At 43.3% G+C, this 20,959-nt stretch overlaps 1 protein-coding gene across 1 annotated transcript in view; it reads right to left on the reverse strand.

The window, feature by feature from the left end:
• The window catches only part of LOC129697508 (dynein axonemal heavy chain 8-like), a 641,267-nt gene that overhangs the window by 549,739 nt on the left and 70,569 nt on the right, over window positions 1-20,959 (reverse strand). Inside the window, 2 exon segments of the mRNA XM_055636144.1 lie at window positions 798-911; window positions 13,642-13,818. Of these exon segments, the coding sequence (XP_055492119.1) occupies window positions 798-911; window positions 13,642-13,818 (291 nt within the window).

A 20,959-nucleotide genomic window follows, 5' to 3' on the forward strand; every position in this document is an offset into this window, starting at 1 on the left:
CCCTCTCTACCTCCTGCTCCCTCTCCACCCGCAGCGGGCTCTGGGGGCAAGGAGAGACCGCGCTCGAGGACCCTCAAGATCCTGGGGAGGTGAAGAAAGATAGTGGGGGGATTGAGGGGGTAGGGAGGGAGAGTAGGGGGTAGGGAGGGGAGAGGAGGGTAGGGAGGCAGAGGGGGGGGGGGGGAGAATGGGGTAGGTGAGGAGGGAGAGTGGGGGAAGAGGGGGAATAGAGGGTGAGGAGTGGGTGAGATAGGGAATGGGGAATAGAGGGAGAGGCCCCTACCCCTCTCCCCTCCCCACTCTCTCCCCCCCCCTCCCCCTCTCCCTACCCCTCACTCCCCCTCTCTCACCTCCCTCCTCCCCCCCTCTCCCCCCCCCTCACTATCCCTCTCCCCCCCCCTCTCTCCCCCTCTCACCCTTCTCTCCCCCCTCTATCCCCTCCCCACCCCCTCCTCCTCCTCCTCCCTCCCTTCCCCTCTCTCTCCTCTCTCCCCCTCCACTCTCCCCCTCCCCCTCTGCCTCCTCTTCCCTCCCCCTCTCCCCTCCCCCTCCCCCCTCTCACCCCTCCTCATCCCCCTCCCCCTTCTCCCCTCTCCCCCTGTGTGTTTGGGGGATGGTTAGTGTTTGTGTGACGCAGCAGGTCCCCTCCACCTCCACAATCGCGCATTGCGGGGACGGGACCCAATGGGTTCCCTTTGGTCTCGTATATATATATATATATATATATATATATATATTCCTGTATTAATATATATAAACTTTGCGGAAAACAAAAATTACCCTGAAAATATACTTACTGGATCAGAATTGTAAAGGGGCTTACAGACCTTCTCCAATGCTTGCAGAAATTTCACATTGTCTTTTGCTCCATTAGCTGCATCAGTGATTTGAGAATCTAACTCTAACCACATCTACAATAAAGGGACAAACAGACCATTAAGTCTTCTTCCATCATCAGTGATACGTTAACTGTTGTTGTTACTACATTACTGTTTAGTAACTTCCGGAATAAGAGATGTCAACTTTAGTTTCTAAGCAAGTTAATACGTTATATTGCATAAGGATTTTCAATAAGAATACATGTTGTCAAACAGCATAGTTCATAGCCATACATCAGCTCAATGTAAAAGTTGCACACCATGTTTGGAATCAACTCATTCTGACCAATTTGATTTCTTGAAAATATTATTAAAAACCAATGATAATGATGCCCTCATATTATAGAAAACATCTTCCCTTTGATGCACAAACAATCTGTTGTAAGATTTATGACTTACAAGTCATAAACACCATGACTATGTCTGAAGGTCTCGACCCGAAACGTCGCCTACTCCTTTTCTCCATAGATGCTGCCTCACCCGCTGAGTTTCTCCAGCATTTTTTGTCTACTTTCTATTTTTTCCAGCATCTGCAGTTCCTTCTTAAACATGACTATAAGCATGCTTATCAAAATATGACCTCCTATACATAAAACATCAAATAATTATTGAAATGATGACCTCAAGTTATCCAAATTGCAGTGGTAGTAATTTTGTTATTGCTATTGGTAAACAGTCCAGCAAAATATGGTTTAGTCCAGCTCCCCCATATTCTTAATTTCCGAACTTATACATGGGGTATTTCAATTGTCACCTTACTGAATGAGGCCATGGAAAACTTCAGTTCATCTTGTGTGTGATGTCAAACATAATGCAACCTATCGATCGCCAAGTTAGGAGATGCATTACTGTGCAACTTTACTCTCAGCTTTTTGTCCTCAGATGACAGAGGCTTTGTACCAGGTCACTCTTGTAATACATTTCAAGCTTTCCACGCAGTCTACACATGACAATCATGATTGAAGTGATAGGTGGGGTGGAGGCAATTCTTTTTTTTAAAGCAAACAAATGGATACCAAAATAGAATTTTAGTAAGGAAATCTAATTTTGATTTACTGCTGAGATGGAGAAAAATATCCACCTGATCCCTTTGGCACCAAAAGAGTACAACCACTTTGAGTCTGTTTATTGCTGATCAAAGGTCATATGTAATAGGAGTATCATTTGTCCATTTGGCCCATCATGTCTACTCTGCCATGGCTGATCTCTCTCTCCCTTCTAACCCCTTTCTCTTGCCTTCTCCCATAATCTCTGACAGCTGTACTAATCAAGAATGTATCTATCCCTGCCTTAAAAATATCCATTGACTTGACCTCCACAGCCTCCAAGGCCTAAGTATTCCTTTAGGGTGAAGAGAGCAGTATTGCTCAAGGTCCCAAAGATCTTTATGGACCCTGAGTGTGATTCCTCTCCTCCAGAAATCTAGGCATTCAGCAACAGCTACAATACCACTTAAATCCCTGTACATCCAGCAGACAACAACACTAGCTTGACTGCGTGCAATCCAAGGACTTCCACACACTGAAGCCACCAAGCCATCCTGAGAATGTTTAAAGATTTAAAAGTTACAAAATAGATTCAGCTGTAGATTTAGCAATAAAATGGATGCTTTCACCTTTCTCCTATTACACTAGCAAGGCTACAGCACTATAACAAAAATATGTTTTCGCCATTCTTCCATAACGCGAGCGAGATAACAGCACAACTGCATGAATGTTTTCCTTTATGATATCAGGAGAATGTTCAGACACTTGGCTCGTACTCTTTACTCTATAACAAGTGCTTGATTTGCAGAAAAAACAGCTTCTTCAGCATAACTATATATGGGCTAACCTTTCCTCTCTCGGAAGAACCTGTCAATCTTAACAGGCAAGAGGTTGTACAATGCTCTGTAAGATAAAGTATTGCTGAATTGCAGATTATTGGGGTATAAATATATCTGATTGAACATTACCTCTTTGTGTGGGGATAGAGTGAACCTATAGTCTGTATTTTACATACTGTAAAGGTTTACTGCCACGCCTGCCTGGCGAAATAAAGATTTTAATATGCTTTACTACTGATCTTTGTGTTGTTACCTGTTTGAATTAAAAACAAACCTTTACATTGGCGTAGTCGAGCAGGATCTTGCTGGAAACTATCTCTGAAGACTGAGTAGGAGGTTACAGTTTGGCCGGGATCTCGAAGGGAGTAGAAAGTGCACTATCGTACCCCTTGAGTCTGAACTCCTGAGAGTGCCCGGGAACACTGTGGTCCTTCGTCCAAAGTTGATCTCGTTTCCTGCCAAGATCTTTGACAGATAACGTAAGGTAAGGTAAGACAATTTTTGTGATTGTTGATTGAGTAAGTTCAGACTAAGTATGCTGTCTGAAGTATAAAGCCGATATTGAGCCGGGTAATGGGATAGGCTCTGGATTGAGTAAGTTCAGACTAAGTAGGCTGTCTGAAGTATAAAGCCGATATTGAGCCGAGAGAGGATAGGCTCTGGATAAGAGTAATGTGGGAGCTTTGGTACATGTGGGAGCTTCGGTACAGCATATGTGTAATTTGGATCCAGAAAAACGTAAAGATTACATAATGAATAGATTTAAAAAAGAGAGAATATGGTTGGCCAACATAATATTAAACAATTGGTATGTAAAAATGAAAACCTAAGCAAAATATCCCTGGGGACCCCTTGTCTAGTATGGCGACCATGTTTACAGAGAGAGGGGGGATGAGGAACAAATTTGGGGAGAGAAACAAAATTAGAAATAGTGTAGAATACCTCCCTCATGCCTGGCCACCAGTCACTAACAGCAGGCGCTATGACACTAAGATCCCGTGAACAGGAAAGGGCTCCAGTACTTCTACTGGGAAGGGCAACCCCGGAAAAAGGAAAAACTGATAAGGAAGATGAGGAAGAAGAAGGGAGACAGCTTAAGGCAGAAGAAGACGAGCAGTAATGAATCCAGCAGTGAGAGAGTTAAACAACACAGAGCACCAGAGAAAGAGAAATAGCAGATAAATCAAAGAAGACTGAAAAGGGAAAAAGCAGGATGACGAGCTGGTGGCTTTTGAGGCACTGTACCTTAACTACACCGCAAGAATCGAGGCTGCTCACTTTTGCCACATGAACGTTAACATTTTGCAGCCAACAGTCAGTACAGTTTAAAACAAACTTGAAACAAAAGTCTCTGACCTGTTTGCAAATACAGAGCTTTCCTGATGGAGGAAGAGGGGAAAGTCTGTGAGTAACTGGGCAAATGTGAGGTGTGGCAAGACCGTGAATGATTGGGAATCGGACCAATCCCATTTCTGGACTTGGTTAATTTCTACCGGAAGTGGATACATTAAACTACTCATTGCTGGTGTCTCTGCCAAGGCAACGCAGCAATTCTCTCTCACTCCAACAAAAAAGGCTTTCACAACTTAAGAACAGTGCTGGCTACTGCGCCAGCTACTGCACGCCTTAGCCCTCACAGTCCAACTGGCCATTATTAAGTGCAATGACCATACAAGTGGCCACAACAAAGCCTCGTGGGGGAATGCCCTAGCTGACATTACTGCCCACAAAGCAGATTACAAATTCTGCACATTAGTCCCCACAGAACCAAAGATTCTAGTAGGCAGAACGGCTCTGTCAGTGAAGGGAATGTAAAGTTCTGCCATGTAAAAAGATGTTTGAAAACAAGGGGGGTTGTGCCGTTGACCCTTTGACGGGCCTGTGGCTCACTCGTCTAGGACAAATTTGTGTACCTGATGTTTTTATTTTACACTATATACACTTCCTTGTGCTTGCTGATAAGGAGGGAAGGGAATGTTTTAATGAAATGACCTGTGTCTGAGGAGCAGTAGCAGCAGCTACAGAGAGAGAGTCAAGTGGGATATAAGGAATGTGTAAATGTGTGTTTTGGGTTGAGACCGTTCTTCAGTATGTGTTGTATTTATGAACAAAGTATGAACATTTTTGGGTGTATCAAAGTTTTAAGAGTTTTGCATAATGTCCTTGAGGAGTGTATAACTACTCGTGTGTGAGAATTTTATTGCCTTAAAGCGTGTGAATATCTGAGATTCAGCATATTGCATGAGGTGTGGAAATTTGTGAGTGGATGTCACAGAAAAGCGGGTGTAGAGTGAGTGAGTTTAAAGACTGCTACTTGTTTATGGAACCGGTTCTGGGTGAATGTTGAATTAATCCTATAATTCAGATGAAATAGGATGTCATTGAATGAGCTTGCTGACTTATGTGATAAATCTTTGTTGAGTCTCATGTGTTTTAAAAGGTAGTGTATCTTTAAGAAGTTGCAGTTGTGTGGGCATGGAGTTGCAGTTATTTTCTTTTCATTTGCTCTTTGGAAATGTAGTGGCTATCTATGTGAAAATTGACTGTTTATTCTCTATCTTCTCAACTTTTATTAAACAGCTGATGTGGCTCAGCAAAGAGTGTTCATTTTCTTTGCTGCACAACCTGGTGTTAGGATTGGTGACCTTGTCAGTATTTTAAGTTTGATTTCTTCCTATTTCTTAGCTTTGGAATTTAATTGAAGAGAGATATGAATTGCGCACTGGCCATGTGGGATTCAGATTGAGGTGTTGGATGAGAATTGGAAATTACTTTCTCAGAAAAAAAATCTGTTAATTTGAAATCGGGAATTTAGGAAGATAGATTGAAAGAATTGGGAATAATTTTTTAATTGATTTTTCTTTATAATGACCTATTTTTAAAGGGTCTGCCTTGTAAGTAGTTAAAGACTTTGTCAAGCCTTGACTGAGACTGGACAGGACCTTAGTGATTAATAAATTTCATATGCACAGCAATTGACCCAAACCTTGTCAGTCTTACAGAAACCACTATCAGCTGACCATAACGGCGAATCCTTACAACCAGGAGATTACGAACTGATAAAAAATTGGGATCGGACGAAATTGGGTGAACGGTGGAAGGAGCCCTTCCCAGTACTACTAACTACACCTACAGCAGTGAAGGTTGAAAATAATCCTCGTTGGATACACCTAACTTATGCGAAAGAATTGGAAACTGGAAAAAGGAAGTATGAACTTGGATGTCCTCCTGCAAGACTGGAGGTAAAAGGAAGCCATAAGTAAAGGCCAGTATTTACAATATCGTGTTAAAACCAGCCATGAACATAAGCGAACGCATTGCACTGAATTATATATGTGCCTCCCTAATCCTGGATACCAGGAACGAGTCTCCCCCTGGTTGAATAAACTTGATCAATTAACAGTGACCCCTTATTTGTTCTTTGGGGTCCCGGGATTTGGAATAAAACCAAAGGGATCGATTTGAGATGGGAGACACCTCTGAGTCACACTTAATCGTAACAACTAGACCTCCAGCAAGAGTGAAAGAAATAGGAAAATTGATAAAATGGCTGAAGGATAAACAGACAATTCATGTTTTAAAGTTGCCAATGACACAGAAGGAAAGATCACATGGGTCATAAAGGAATGGGACACTATGAAAAGCAACAGCCGCCTACTGAGGATCTTACTATTGTGGCTCTGGTCCAGGTACCCTTTGAACTATGGGCCAAGCATAAGAATCGTGAGGGATGAGTGTATTCAGCCCCTGAATATAAACTGACTATAAAAAAAGGGTGCTGCCTTGCCATGTTTAAAACAATATTGACAATAGCAGTAGTAAAATGGCATGCCAGCCTGCTTACGCGCTGTAACGGCGAGGGCTATAATGATAGAAGTGTTAGCAGTGAACGCGCTGCTGTAAGGTAAACAAGTTTCCTTATCTGATTAGGATGTTGGGTTTGTGCCATAACCATCTACGAACTCAAGGACAGGTTCAAACCAAATTAAAATCTGACATACGTATGCCGCCATTTCTGCAACTGATTAATGAGAGAGAATATTAAAAAAACGTTCTTACTATAAAATAAGTATTGATCTTAAAGATCAACAAAGAGGTACCTGTGTTATAATAAGATGAGTGTTGTGCCTAGATCCCTGATGAATCCTCTAATATCACTGACCTTGCTACCCACATTTCCCAAGAAATTGAATAGATCCACAAGGTTGGCAGTGACATGCATGGGTACAACGGAGGAAATGGGAGCTGCTGGCCATTCAGTTGGTTTGGTGGATTCTGGGGTACTGTGTTACATTATGGCTCTATCTTTTTATTAATCATCGCTCTTTTTTATTGTTAACTGCTTGCGACCATTATGCACCCTCCGAGGATTGTGAATCATTGTTATCATAAATGATAAAGAGGATGAAATGAGAAAGTTTAAAGATTTGAAAGTTACAAAATGGATTCAGCTGTAGATTTAGAAGCAATAAAATGGGTGGTGGTTTCACCTTTCTCCTATTACTACCCTAGCAAGGCTACAGCACTAGAACAAAAAGATGTTTTTGCCATTCTTCCATAACACTAGCGAGATAACAGCACAAAATCATGAATGATTTTCCTTTATGATATAAACATCAGGAGAATGTTCAGACACTTGGCTCGTACTCTTTAATCTATAAGATTACAATGTGTGTTAATAAGGTAAAAAAAACAACTGCTTGATCTGCAGAAAAACAGCTTCTTCAGCATAACCATCTCGGAAGAACCTGTCAATCTTAACAGGCAAGAGGCTGTACAATGCTCTGTAAGATAAAGTATTGCTGATATGCTGATTATTGGGGTATAAATATATCTGAATGAACATTACCTCTTTGTGTGGGGATAGAGTGAACCTATAGACTGTATTTTACATACTGTAAGAATTTACTGCCACACCCACGTGGTGAAATAAAGATTTAATGCTTTATTACTGATCTTTGTGTTGCTATCTGTTTGAAGTAAAAACTAACCTTTACAATCCTGTGGGAAAACCAAATCCAAAAGAGGCCACCAACACTCACAAGTAACTGAAAATGATGTGGCTCTAACGGTGGTGTCTAACATAACGGGAGATCTTGGTAAACAAAGCAAACTGCATGTCAAAAAAATTGTGGACCATTTTACTCTAATGGAATTGTATGCTGGTCCAGCAGCCACTATGAAGAATAATGAAGCACAAAATTAGCATACTGACAGACATTTTCCACGGTGCTTTTCTGCACTCCTCTCAAATGAGGGGAAATTGGGCACAACTCTGAAATTTGACTTCCATATGAAAAAATGATTTGAACCAATTACCATCCTGCTTTCACATTTATGTGATCTCATTTTGACATTCCCTTTCCTCTCTGGATCTTTCTATGTTCATCTCAGGAAACAGTCTAATTCCTAACATTTCTTACAAGCCCAGACCCCCTCTCACATTCTCTCATTCCCTGCCTTCATTTCTTGCACAATTCCCTGTTTTCATTTCTTTCCACATTCCGTCTTCATTTCTTGCACAATTTCTTGGTCTGAAGCAATTTGTTCTACTCTGGACGGTCTTAAATATCCTCCTTAGTCTTAAAATGTGGCATTCCTCTGCCATAATGGATGGAACTCAAAACCATGTTTCTTCTATTTCCTGCACATCTACTCTCATTCCCTCTTCATCGGGGCAGATTAAAATTGTTCTCCTAGTACTCATCTGTCATCCTATCAATCTTTCACTTTCAAAATATTATCTTTTGCAATTTCCACCACCTCCAACATGATCTCCTTCCTTTTCTGTTTTTTTGTAAGGATGATTTTCATTCATGACTTCCTAGAGTGTTTTTCTATTCCCACCCACCACTTCTCCTGTCCTATATCTGGAGAAGATGTAACACATGTCCATTCCCGTCCCTTCATCCAGGAACCCAATCAATTTAGATGAAGCAATGATTCATTGAACTTCTTCCAATTTTGTCTACAAACATTCTGCACTCACAAAATTTCCCCCTATTTATTGGAGAAACAAAATGCATATTGGGTGATTGCTTTTGTAACCTGGGAAAAAAAAAGCACCCTTTCAAGAGGTAAGTGGGAATATATAGCTGTGAGAGTGTGGGATAGCCATATCATGAGAAATCTTCAGCTTTCGTTTGCAGGCCATTTTAAATCTTACTCCACTGCTCTTCGAATTTAAACAGGATATGGATCACCTTATCTTCCATCCAGTTTGCCCTTGCTCAACCACCCCCTAGTCGCAATGGGGACAGAGTTCCCCTAGTCCTTACCTTTCACCCCATCAGCGATTGTATACAACACATAATCCTCTAACATTTTCACCACCTCCAACTGGATCCCACCACGAGTCACATCTTCCTATCTCCACCCCTCTCCGCCTTCCACAGAGACGGCTTCCTCCACAACTCCCTGGTTAACTTATTACTTCCCACCCAAACCACCTCCTCACCTTGTTCAAGATATGGACTCTTATACATCGGCTAGGCCAAACGTAGACTGGGCGATCGTTTCGCTGAACACCTTCTCTCAGTCCGTCTGGACCTACCCGACCTCCCGGTTGCCAAACACTTTAATTACCCTTCCCATTCCCACACTGACCTTTCTATCCTAGGCCTCCACTAACAAGACTGTTCAGGTAAACCATAGAAACAAACAACTGCAGCTGCTGGTTTATACCAAATATAGACACTAAGTGCTGGAGTAACTAGGTGGGTAAGACACCATCTCTGGTTAAAAAAAGGGTAGGTGATCCATTTCAGGTCAGGACCCTTCTTCAGACTGAATAAAGGGGTGAAGAGCAAGAGGCGAGAAAAGACCAGGACCAACATTTTGTCTCGTCTCCCACACCTCCACCTATTCTGCAATTTAAAACGTACTTATTTTTCAATTTTATTCTGACGTTCAGGTAAACCAAGAAACAAACAACTGCAGCTGCTGGTTTATACCAAATATAGACACTAAGTGCTGGAGTAACTAGGTGGGTAAGACACCATCTCTGGTTAAAAAAAGGGTAGGTGACATTTCAGGTCAGGACCCTTCTTCAGACTGAATAAAGGGGTGAAGAGCAAAGGCGATGAAAAGACCAGACACCTTTCTGCATTAAAACGTGTTTGAAAGTCGAAGGGCGTCTTTCCAAACTGCAATTTCGTATTATTTTCAATTTCATTCTGACACATAGACTGATTATTAAACCTGAAGGGTTGTTTTAAAAACTTCTATTTCTATTAGTTCTCATAATCTCGAGTCTCAACCGAAAATAGTCTGTCCTTCATCCAACGTTCATACCGTTGGGTTGTAAACTGCTCAAGTGAAGTACGAGGTGCTGTTCCTCCAATTTGTGTGTGGCCTCATTCTGACAGTCGCATTGGTTTTGCACTGGTTTTGGGTAAGGAGTGAAAGAGTTAGGAAATTCGAGGAAGAACGTTTCATCCAAAGAGTAGGTGGAATTGGTAATGCTGTGCCTGTGTGAGATATGGAGGCAGGTTCCGTCACAACATTGAAGAAGTATCTGGACAAGCATTTTGCAGTGAGAGGGTGCAGTAAGAGAAGAGGTGGGATCCTGCAAAATGAGTTTAGGAAGCTAAATAGCTATTTAATGAGCAGGACCTCAAATGTTGTAATCTCCGGATTGCTTCCAGTGCCACAGATTAGTGAGTACAGGAATAGAATAACAGGTTAAATTAATTCCTGGCTGAAAGGATCGTACAAAAGGACAGACTTTAGGTTCTAAATTTCTGAAACTCTCTTTGGAAGGTGGGAACTATACAAGCAGGGTGGATTGTACCGAAATTGGAATAGGACCAACATCCTTGTGGGGACGTTTGTAAATCCTGTTCAGAAAGGAGAATGGAATTCAGAGTAAATGTTCGGATTGTGGGAGAGCAGCCACCCAAAAGCCATGGGTCCATGAACCCGTTTTCATTGGTGGGATGGCGGTAGAGTGTGAAGGGCTTCATGTACCTGGATGTAACATATGGCTGATGATCAGTTCTGAGCCTAGCACATTGATTCAATTATAAAGAAAGCTTCTCAATACCACTATTTTCTCAGAGGTTTGGAACATTGTCAAATTCCTACAGGTGTATACTGGAGAGCATGCTGACTGGATGCATCACGATGTGATTTAGAAATCAAATTCTCTAGAACGAAGGAGGCTACAAAAGATGGTGGATATTGCCCAGTCCATCAAAGGCATTGACATCGCCACCGTCGAAGGAATCTACAAGCAGCTCTCCCTCAAGAATGCAGCTCATATTAAAGATCCACTGTAGCAGAGGAAGGCTCTCATCTCACAGCCACTACTGGGAAGAAGGTACAGGACCCCAAGAACTTCAAAGTTCAGAACAGCTTCTTCCCAACTCCCCATGGAAGAAAGTTTCCACAGGGCACCGTGCGGGGCTAGAAGGCTCCTACAGGGCACCGGGGTCGGAGTCCCTCAAGGTCGACCCAAGGTCGGAGTCTCGAGGTAGGAGTCCCAGTGGTTGGAGTCCCAGCGTCGGAGCCAGTCGGAACCTCAAGGTCGGAGTGAGTCAGGTTGAGGTCAGAGCTTCGGGGTCGGAACACGCCGGGCCACGGTCGGAGCCAGCCGGGCCGAGGTTGGAGCAAGTCGGATCAAGGTCGGAGCCTCGAGGTCAGAGCGGATCAGACCGAGGTCAGTGTGAGTCGGGCCGAGATGGACACCCTGCGCCACCGAGAACCCACGGGGACCCGGCATGGGAGGGACTGCTAGAACTCAGGGGACCCAGCATGGGGGAGAGGGTGCTCCAAGAACTAAGGGGGATCCAGCACGCGGGGGGTGGTCAATGAAGGGTTGAGTACTTTCTGCAACTTTGTAGGCACCTTTGTGGCGACTCTTTTGTGTACTTTGTATGCAAAAACAATGAATTTCACTGTACACGTGACAACAAAGTATCATAATCAACATCATCAACAAATATCAGGCTCTTGAACCACGCTGCACAAACCTGATCACAACCCTATCTCAGCAACAAACTATTATGGATTATGTACTGTATAAGATTGAAAAACACACTTCGGCTTGCATTATTATGCACTGGTAATCTAGTATAACTGATCATTTATTGTATTATTGTTTATTACATATTTATTTGATATTTTGTTGCATTAATCTATCTATAAAACTGCAGCAGTCAGAATTTCATTGTTCCAATCCTGGTACATATGACATTTAAACACTCTTGTGATCAAATTTACAAAGAAGTTGCCAGGACTCAAATGCCTAAGCTATATTGAATTGAATTGAATTGAATTGAATCTTTTATTTGTCATTCAGACCTTTCGGTCTGAACGAAATGTCGTTGCCTGCAGCCATACATGTAATAATAAACAACACACAATAAACACAAATTAACATCCACCACAGTGAATTCACCAAGCACCTCCTCACTGTGATGGAGGCAAAAGTATTAGGGTTGCTGTCTCTTCCCTCCTCTTCTCCCTCTGCGCTGAGGCGAGACCCCACCGGGCGATGGTAAGTCAGTCCCGCGGTTCAAGCTCCGCCGCCCGGGGGTGGTCGAAGCTGCCGCCCTCCAGTCCAGCGGACGCAGTTGTTGCCACGGGAGCTCCAGAAAACAGGCATCAACCTGATGATGTCATCCACTGGCCCGCGGCCGAGCCCCGGATTCAGGTCGCCGCCGCCAGAACGCCGCCTCAGCCACCGGAGCACCGTCTCCACCCCGCCTTCCAGCCGGCCCGCCCACACGGGAGCACCTTCCAGCCCTGCACAGGGCCGCCCACACTGGAGCGCTTTCCAGCCCCGCACCGGGCCGCCCACACGGGAGCACCTTCCAGCCGGGAGCCGGGCTGCCCTCACGGGAGTGCCTTCCAACCTGGAGCCGGGCCGCCCTCACAGGAGTGTCTCAGCCCCGCGCCGTCCACCCTCACCCTCACACCACCGCAGCTCGAAGACGGCCAGCCTCGCGTTGGTGAGTCCTGGCTGGCTCTACCTCCGGATGGTCAAGGTCGGTCGCAGGATAGAGGCCGCCAGCTCCGCCATTAGGCCTCAGCTCAGACGGGGGAAGAGAAGGGGAATACGACAAGAAAGTCGCATTCCTCCGAAGGGAGAGACAGACAGAAAGCCGAGGCGTTTCACCCCCCCCCCCCCCCCCCCCACATACATAACACAACCTAATAACCAAAGGTTTAACTGAACAAGACAAAAAACACGAAAAAGTAAAAACAGACAGACTGCAGCGCCACCACTTTCACAGCGCCGCCACTTCTGTAGGGGGGTGAAGGTTGAGCATGCTTGGACATTATTCCTTTAAGCACAGGAGGCTGAGGGGGTGGTGTATAAAATCATGAAGGAAATAGATAAGATGAATGCATAAATTCTTTTCCCCAAGGTAGGGGAATCCAAGAGAGAGGGGGAAGATTTAATAGGAATCTGTAGGGCAACATTTTCACACGGAGGTGGTGGGTACGTGGGTATATGAGCTGCCAAAAGAGGCAGGTACTACAACCACATTTAAAAGATATGTGGACAGGTGCATGGATAAGAACGATTTAGAGGGATGTGGACCAAATGAAGGCAGATAGCACTAGCGTAATTGGGCATCTTGGTCGTCATGGACAATTTGGGTCAATGGGCCTGTTTCCGTGCTGTATGATTCAATGACTCTAAAACAGGAATTCCCAACCTTTTTTTGTCCCGTTTACCCCTGGCAACTTTAATAGCACATAACAATATCATTTCACTTCTAATGATGAACAGATAAAAACAGTCAGTTAATGATAAGAAATATGTACAAATCCAGAATCAACAAATTTACCCACTGGGTAGATGAAACATACCCCCTGGGGGTAAATTTACCCCAGGTTGGGAACTCTAAAAGTATAGTGGGATTTCTCAAAACAAAAACATCTGGTTTATGCAAAATAAGTTGGCTGATTGTTTTCTGATGTCTTTACCTTTAACATTTTTGAAGAACTTGCTTTTAAAACATTGATCACGGACTTGCAACTGGTTCCTCTAAGTTGCTCTATGATGGAATTGAATTTCGCAGACATACATTTCCAGTATTCCAGTTCAGTCAATGGACCTGAATTTTCCGCCTCTTTTCGGACTTGATTACTTTGTTCCAGCACCTATAAATAAAAAGCACAAAATACTTTAAACTTTGTAGCCCCTCTGAATTAATGACAATGAATTTCAAATGAACTTTAAAAATTACAAAAATTGTCACTGAAATCCAATGCGCTTTTTAGAAAATGACTCAATTAGATGGTAGTAGAACTTGTACAGGAAGGCTATTGCGGTTCTCAACCATAAATAGCTCGTCAAATTTCCAGAGGGTATGTCGATCTGGAAAAGGTTCCAATAATGCCATCTTAGAACAGAACAACACAACAGACCATTCCGCCCATGATTTCTCTGTCAAACATGATACCAAATGGAACTAAACCTTTCTGCCTGCAGGTGTTCTATATCCCTCCAGGCTGTGCAAAATAGAGAAAAAAAGATATACAAAATAGAGAAAAAAGATTTGTCAATCTAACCTCGGGCAGTTTTTCGAAACAATACTGGGGACATTATTAATACATGCTTTGAATATTTTGAGTTTAGTAGATGAGGCGGAGACAGTGGGCTGTGGGAGAGCTGGGAAGGGGAGGGGAAAGAGGGAGAAAGCAAGGACTACCTGAAATTGGAGAAGTCAATGTTCATACCGCTGGGGTGTAAACTATCCAAGCGAAATATGAGGTGCTGCTCCTCCAATTTACAGTGGGACTCACTCTGGCCATGGAGGAGGCCCAGGACAGAAAGGTCGGATTCGGAATGGGAGGGGGAATTTTGGTTCTCCAAAAGTAGAACCAGCACAAATGTGTGAATTTAAATGAAATCTTATTGATGAGATTACTCCATTGGTGAGACTATACTTGGAGTACTGTGTGGGATTCTGATCATTCAGCTGTAGGAAGGATGTCATTAAATTGGAAAGGATGCAAAAGCGTCACCAGAATGTTACCTAGGTTTATGGTGCTTAAGTTACAGGGAGAGGTTGGATAGTCTGGGACTTATCTCTTTGTAGCATGGGAGGCTGAGGGGTGACATTATTGATCATGAGGGGAATAGATACAGTGAACACACAGTATTTTCCCAGGGTAGAGGATTCTAACACTAGAGGGCATAGGCTTAAAGTGAGAGGAAGAGATTTAAGAAGGCAGTATTTTTCACTCAGAGGATAGTCGGTATCCAGAATGAGCTGCCTGAGAAAACTATAAAAGCAGTATCAATTAGAACTTTTAAAAGATATTTGGATAGGCATATGGATAGGAAGATGTTAAAGGTTTGAGGACCAAATGCAGGTAAATGGGACTAACCGATAATTTCATTGTCAAGGAGGTCTGACAAGCCTGTTTTCACCCTGTATTGCTCTATGACTCAAAGGTGCGCCCCTGTTCCATTCTCTATCATTAGCTTAAATTTCCTTAGGTGAGAAATATATAATTTTCTGAATGGAGTTTCACAAGGCATATATTATAAATGTAGGATTCTTTACTCTTGCTTTCACATCTTTTTGCAATTAAGACTAGCATTGCCTTCCTAATTGCTTGCTTACCTGCATATGAACTTTCAGTGTTTGTAGTATTTGAACACCAATACCTTCCAATCACAAACTCTATGTCAAAAGTACATGCAAACTGGTCTAGCATAACCTCTTACAAAATCAGAACTTGCATTGGAATAATAAATCTTAAAATTTATAAATTGCAACATAAAATTACCCTTCAAGGCCAGGCTGGAAATTCTGCCACAGTATGGAAATTGTGCTCCCCTCTTCTATCATAGACGAGGCCATCACTAGGATCTCCTTGATATTTCGCAGCTCTGCTCCTGCTCCACCTCCCCTCAGTCGTAACTGTTCCCCTAGTCCTCACCTTCCACACCATCAGCCGTTGCATACAGCACATAATCCTCCATCATTTTCGCTACCTCCAACAGGGTCCCACCACTAGCCACATCTTTCCATCTCCAACCCTTTCCGCAGAGACCGTTCCCTCTGCAACTCCCTGGTCAACTCGTCCCTTCCCACCAAACCATCCACTCCCCTGGTACTTTCCTCTGCAACCGCAGGAGATGCAACACCTGTCCCTATACCTATACCTCGACTCTGTCCGAGGACTCCGGCAGTTTATCCAGGTAAGGCAGAGAGTCACTTGCACCTCCACCAATATGGTTTCCAACTTTCTCACAACCAAATAAGGGACAAAATGTGGCATGCCGCAGCGGTGTGGGTATGGTGCAGGCCCAGGATGAAGTGACTGAGGGGGCTGGCAGCTAGCAGATGGTACCAGGAACATTTTTCAAGAGAGAGAGAGAGAGAGAGAGAGAGAGAGAGAGAGAGAGAGAGAGAGAGAGAGAGAGAGAACAACCCTGAATAGGTAAACAAATCCAATATATGAATCATGCATACATATCTTCAGTGTTATATATGAAATGTAACACCAAATTATAACAAAGCATAATACAGAGCATGGTGAGGCAGCATCTATGGAGCGAAGGGATGGGTGACGTTTCGGATCGAGGCCCTTCTTCTGACTGATGAGGGGATGGGGGGTACGGGAAGAAGTAAGGAAGAGGTGGAGACAGTGGGCTGTGGGAGAGCTGGGAAGGGGAGGGGAAAGAGGGAGAAAGCAAGGACTACCTGAAATTGGAGAAGTCAATGTTCATACCGCTGGGGTGTAAACTATCCAAGCGAAATATGAGGTGCTGCTCCTCCAATTTACAGTGGGACTCACTCTGGCCATGGAGGAGGCCCAGGACAGAAAGGTCGGATTCGGAATGGGAGGGGGAATTGGAGTGCTGAGCCACCGGAAGATCAGGTTGGTTATTGCGAACTGAGCGAAGGTGTTGGGTGAAGCAATCGCCAAGCCTACGTTTGGTCTTACCATGTACAGCAGCTGACACCGAAAGCAGCGGATGCAATAGATAAGGTTGGAGGAGGTGCAGGTGAACCTCCACGTTTGCTTTATCGCTGGTGGCTCAGCACTTCACTCAGCACCTCATATTTCGCTTGGGTTGTTTATACCCCAGCGGTATGAACATTTTCAGGTAGTCCTTGCCTATTCCTTCGCTCCATAGATGCTGCCTCACCCGCTGAGTTTCTCCAGCATTTTTGTCTACCTTCGATTGTTCCAGCATTAGCAGTTACTTCTTAAATAATAGAGCATAATCTGACAACGTCAGACATGAAATAACACCAAATAACCCTATCTGTATGTGCCTATAGAGTAGACATATAGGAAAAAAGGAAAAAAAGGGGGGGAATTCACCAAGCCTACTTTTTCCATGGATATTTCTTGCTGCCCTTGACTGATTCGAGCAGTCCTTTGTCCTTTTGCACAGCCAGAGAGAAGTCCTTACATGACAAGTCACAGTTCACAGATATTCATTTTTGATCAGCTCTGTGCTGCGTCTGTTTCTTGAGTCTGACCATTTAATGGTCATCAGAGAGAAGATCCTCTCCACAAAGTCATTTGAGCCTGGCACACTGAGGACAAATGAGACAATCCTGAACATGTTGATCAATTTATCTTTCCCTATGTTTTGGAAAACTGCCACCCACTTCTCACTGGTGGATTTTGTGGTTTCCTGTCTGGCTTTCCGTATTTCCTCCTGGCTAGCACAAAACTCTTCATAGGGTTGGTCCATATTGACAGTCTCTGTCATTTTGAGTGAGTCAGTGAGGCTGAACGGTTTCAGTTTCATCATTACATTTTCTGGTGACCAGTCTATCTATGGAAGTTGTATTGCTCTATTGAATTTTGTGCACTTCTCACAGCTTTTTAAAAAATATTCTTGTCCCACTTTGCACGTGTAACATTCATGCAAGGAAACTGCTGGATAAATGCAGATTGTCAAAACTAATTTGTGAGCCAGTAACAATAAGGTGATGTGGCTGCTCATATTGAAGCACTGTTACCTGTTTATGACCATATTTTGTAAAAGTCACTGAAAATCAATTAAAAAAAATGCAATCTAAATATAAAAAGGAAATGCTGGAACACTTAGAAATGATGAAGTCTTCAATCTGAAATATTAACTCTTTCTCTTTCTAAAGATGCTGCTTGACATGCTGAGTGTTCAAAAAGTGACATGCTGTCCAAAAGAGAAACAAGGATATGCCAGGCATATGTCAATCTAACTTTTTCAAAAGCTTACAGAAACAATACTGGGGACATGATTAACATACAGTTGTCAAAATTTGAGTTTCACAAGGAAAACCAGCACAAATTTGTGAAATCTCTTTGATGACGAAACAAGGAAAATTGTTGGATGAGTCGAAATATACATCCTCGATTTTTAGTAGTTGACAAAATCTTGCAAAAAAGATAATTAGCTAAATTGAAATTCATGGAATAAAGGTATTGATATTGGGATTACTATTGTCACATTTACCAAAATGCAGTGAATAGCTCTGTTTTGCTTGATATCCAGGCAAATTATACAGTAAATTAGTAAATCGGCAGCACAGTAGCGCAGCTTGTACAGCAGCTGCATTACAGTGCCCGAGACCCATGTTAAATTCTGATTTCGGGTGCCATCTATGTGAAGTTTGCACATTATCTCTGTGAACTCACGGATTTTCGCCAAATGCAACTGTTTCCCTCCACATCTCCAAAACACGTGGGTTGGTAGGTTAATTGGGCACCATAAATTGCCCCTGGTGTATAGGTGAGTGGTAGAATCTAGGGGGAATTGATAATAATATAGAGGGAATAAAATTGGATTGGATAAGGGTAGGATTAGTGTAAAATGGCTGGTTGATGGTCAGAACATAGACTCAAAATGCAGGAGTAACTCAGGTGGTCAGGAAGCATTTTGAGATAAAAATGGGTGACGTTTCGGGTTGGAACCCTTCTTCAGACTGAAGGTAGAGGCGAGGGGGCAATAAACTAAAGGCAAGTAAAGGCCAGAACAAATCATAGACATTAACAGATGACCCCAGGAAGAGTGGAACCCATATTGGCCTATTGTTGGCAGGTGAAGGTATGATAACAAGAGGGATATAAGGATGCAAACAATGGAACTGGTAGGGCAACTAGGGTGCGGAAGGGAGAGAGTAGAGGGGAAGGAATGCAGGTTACTTGAAATTAGATAAATCAATGTTCATACTGCTGGATTGTAAGCTGCCAAAGCAAAATATGAAGTGCTCTTCCTCTAATTTGCATGTGTCCTCACTCTGCCAGTGGCAGAGGCCCAGGACAGAAAGGTCAGCGTAGGAATGAGAAGGGGATATAAAAGGGTTGGGAACTTGGACATTGCGTAGGTCAAGGCGGACTGAGTGTAAGTGTTCATCAAAACAATCACCAAGTCTAAGCTTGGTCCCCCCACACCAGGAATACTGGATACAGTGGATGAGGTTGGAGGTAGTGCAAGCAAACCTCTGCCTCACCTGAAAGGACTGTCAGGGTCCTGGATGAAGTAGAGTGACAAGGAATAAGGACAGGTGTTGCATCTCCTGCGGTGCAATGGAAAATCCCATTTCCACGGGTGGTTTAGGTGGGAAGGGATGAGTGGACCAGGGAATTGTGGAGGGAACGGTCTCTACGGAACCAGGGAGTTGCAGATAGTTAGTTTAGATTCGGTGGGCCTAGGGCCTTTTGTGTATGCTGTTTCTCGGATAGTTCAAAAGAGAAAAGAGTGCAGAACATAGTGTAACAACTACAGGGAAAGCACAGATTTTAAAGAAGTGCAAGGGTAGCAACGGAATAGATTGGAAGATCGGGAATTCATCCCTAGCACATGAAGTCTGTTCAGTCTGAAGAAGGGTCTTGACTCAAAACGTCACCCATTCCTTCTCTACAGAGATGCTGCCTGTCCCGCTGAGTTATTCCAGCATTTTGTGTCTATCTTCAATTTAAACCACCACCTGCAGTTCTTTCCCCCACACAGGGCTGTTCAAGAGTCTGATAACAGAGAAGAAGCTGTTCTTGCATCGATGAGAGAGGGGAGAAGAGAAAATGAGAAAGACCGTGAGTGGTCCTTGATTACGTTTGCTGCTTTCCCAAGGAGGTGTGAAGTATAGATAGAGTTGATGGGGAGGAGGCTAGTTAGTATGATGGACTGGGCTGCTCATCAATTTTCTACGAACTCTTGAGGTATCAGGCAGAACAATTGCCATTTTAAGTCATGATGGATCTAGATCTAGGATATTTTCAATTGTGCATCTGTCGAAGTTGGTGAGTCATTGGATACTGAATTTCCCAGCTCTATTAGGAAGTACATGTGTGCTTTCTGGGCCGTAGTTTGCTGATGTTTTTGGACCAGGACAAATTGTTGCTGATACTTAAACCTTGAAACTGTCAACCACCTCCATCATCATTCAGCACGTCAGCATCATTGATACAGACTAGTGTGCGTACACCATCTCAATTTCTGGTGAATGATTAGCTCCTTTGTTTTGCTGCGATTGAGAAGGAGTCAGTAGTCGAATGGATGAAAATTGGCTCAGACAGAAAGCCAGAGTGGCCACATGATTATTTTTCAGTTTGAAGGATGGTGGGCTGCGATGGTCCCCAGGTGACAACGCTGGGTAGCTGATGTTTTTACATATATTAATGCCAGATATTGTAGCGTAAAAATTCTAAGTTTGGTAAACAGTAAGGAGGACATTCGTAGACTTCAACAGGCTGGCATACTATGCAAACAAATAGCAGGTGGGATACAAGGTTTTGCAGGAAAAACAGACAATATTGGCTGATGGCTGGGTTTCAAACTGAATCACATCCTATTCTGGTTCAATACTGGTACTCCTAAAAGAATTTTGGTTTAGGTTTATTATTGTCACATGTATCTATATAAAGTGCATTCAGAACGTATTGAGACCTCTTCTGCAGTTGTACAGGACTCTGGTGGGACCAGAGTCTGGGGTATTGTGTCCAGTTTTGGTCTCTGAATTTGAGGAAGGACATCTTTGTGATTGAGGCAGTGCAGCATTTGTTCATGAGATTGATCCCCGGGATGGAGGCACTGTCATATGAGGAAAGATTGAAAAGACTAAGCTTGTATTCACTGGAGTTTAGAAGGATGAGGGGGATCTTATAGAATCATATAAAATTATAAAAGGACTGGACAAGCTAGATGCAGGAAAAATGTTCCCAATGTTGGGCGAGTCCAGAACCAGGGGGCCACAGTTTTAGCATAAAGGGGAAGACTGAGGTGAGAAAAAACGTTTTCACCCAGAGAGTTGTGAATATGTGGAATTCCCTGCCACAGAGGGCAATG

The sequence above is a fragment of the Leucoraja erinacea genome, chromosome 5, assembly GCF_028641065.1.
Source record: "Leucoraja erinacea ecotype New England chromosome 5, Leri_hhj_1, whole genome shotgun sequence".
Taxonomy (NCBI): domain Eukaryota; kingdom Metazoa; phylum Chordata; class Chondrichthyes; order Rajiformes; family Rajidae; genus Leucoraja; species Leucoraja erinaceus.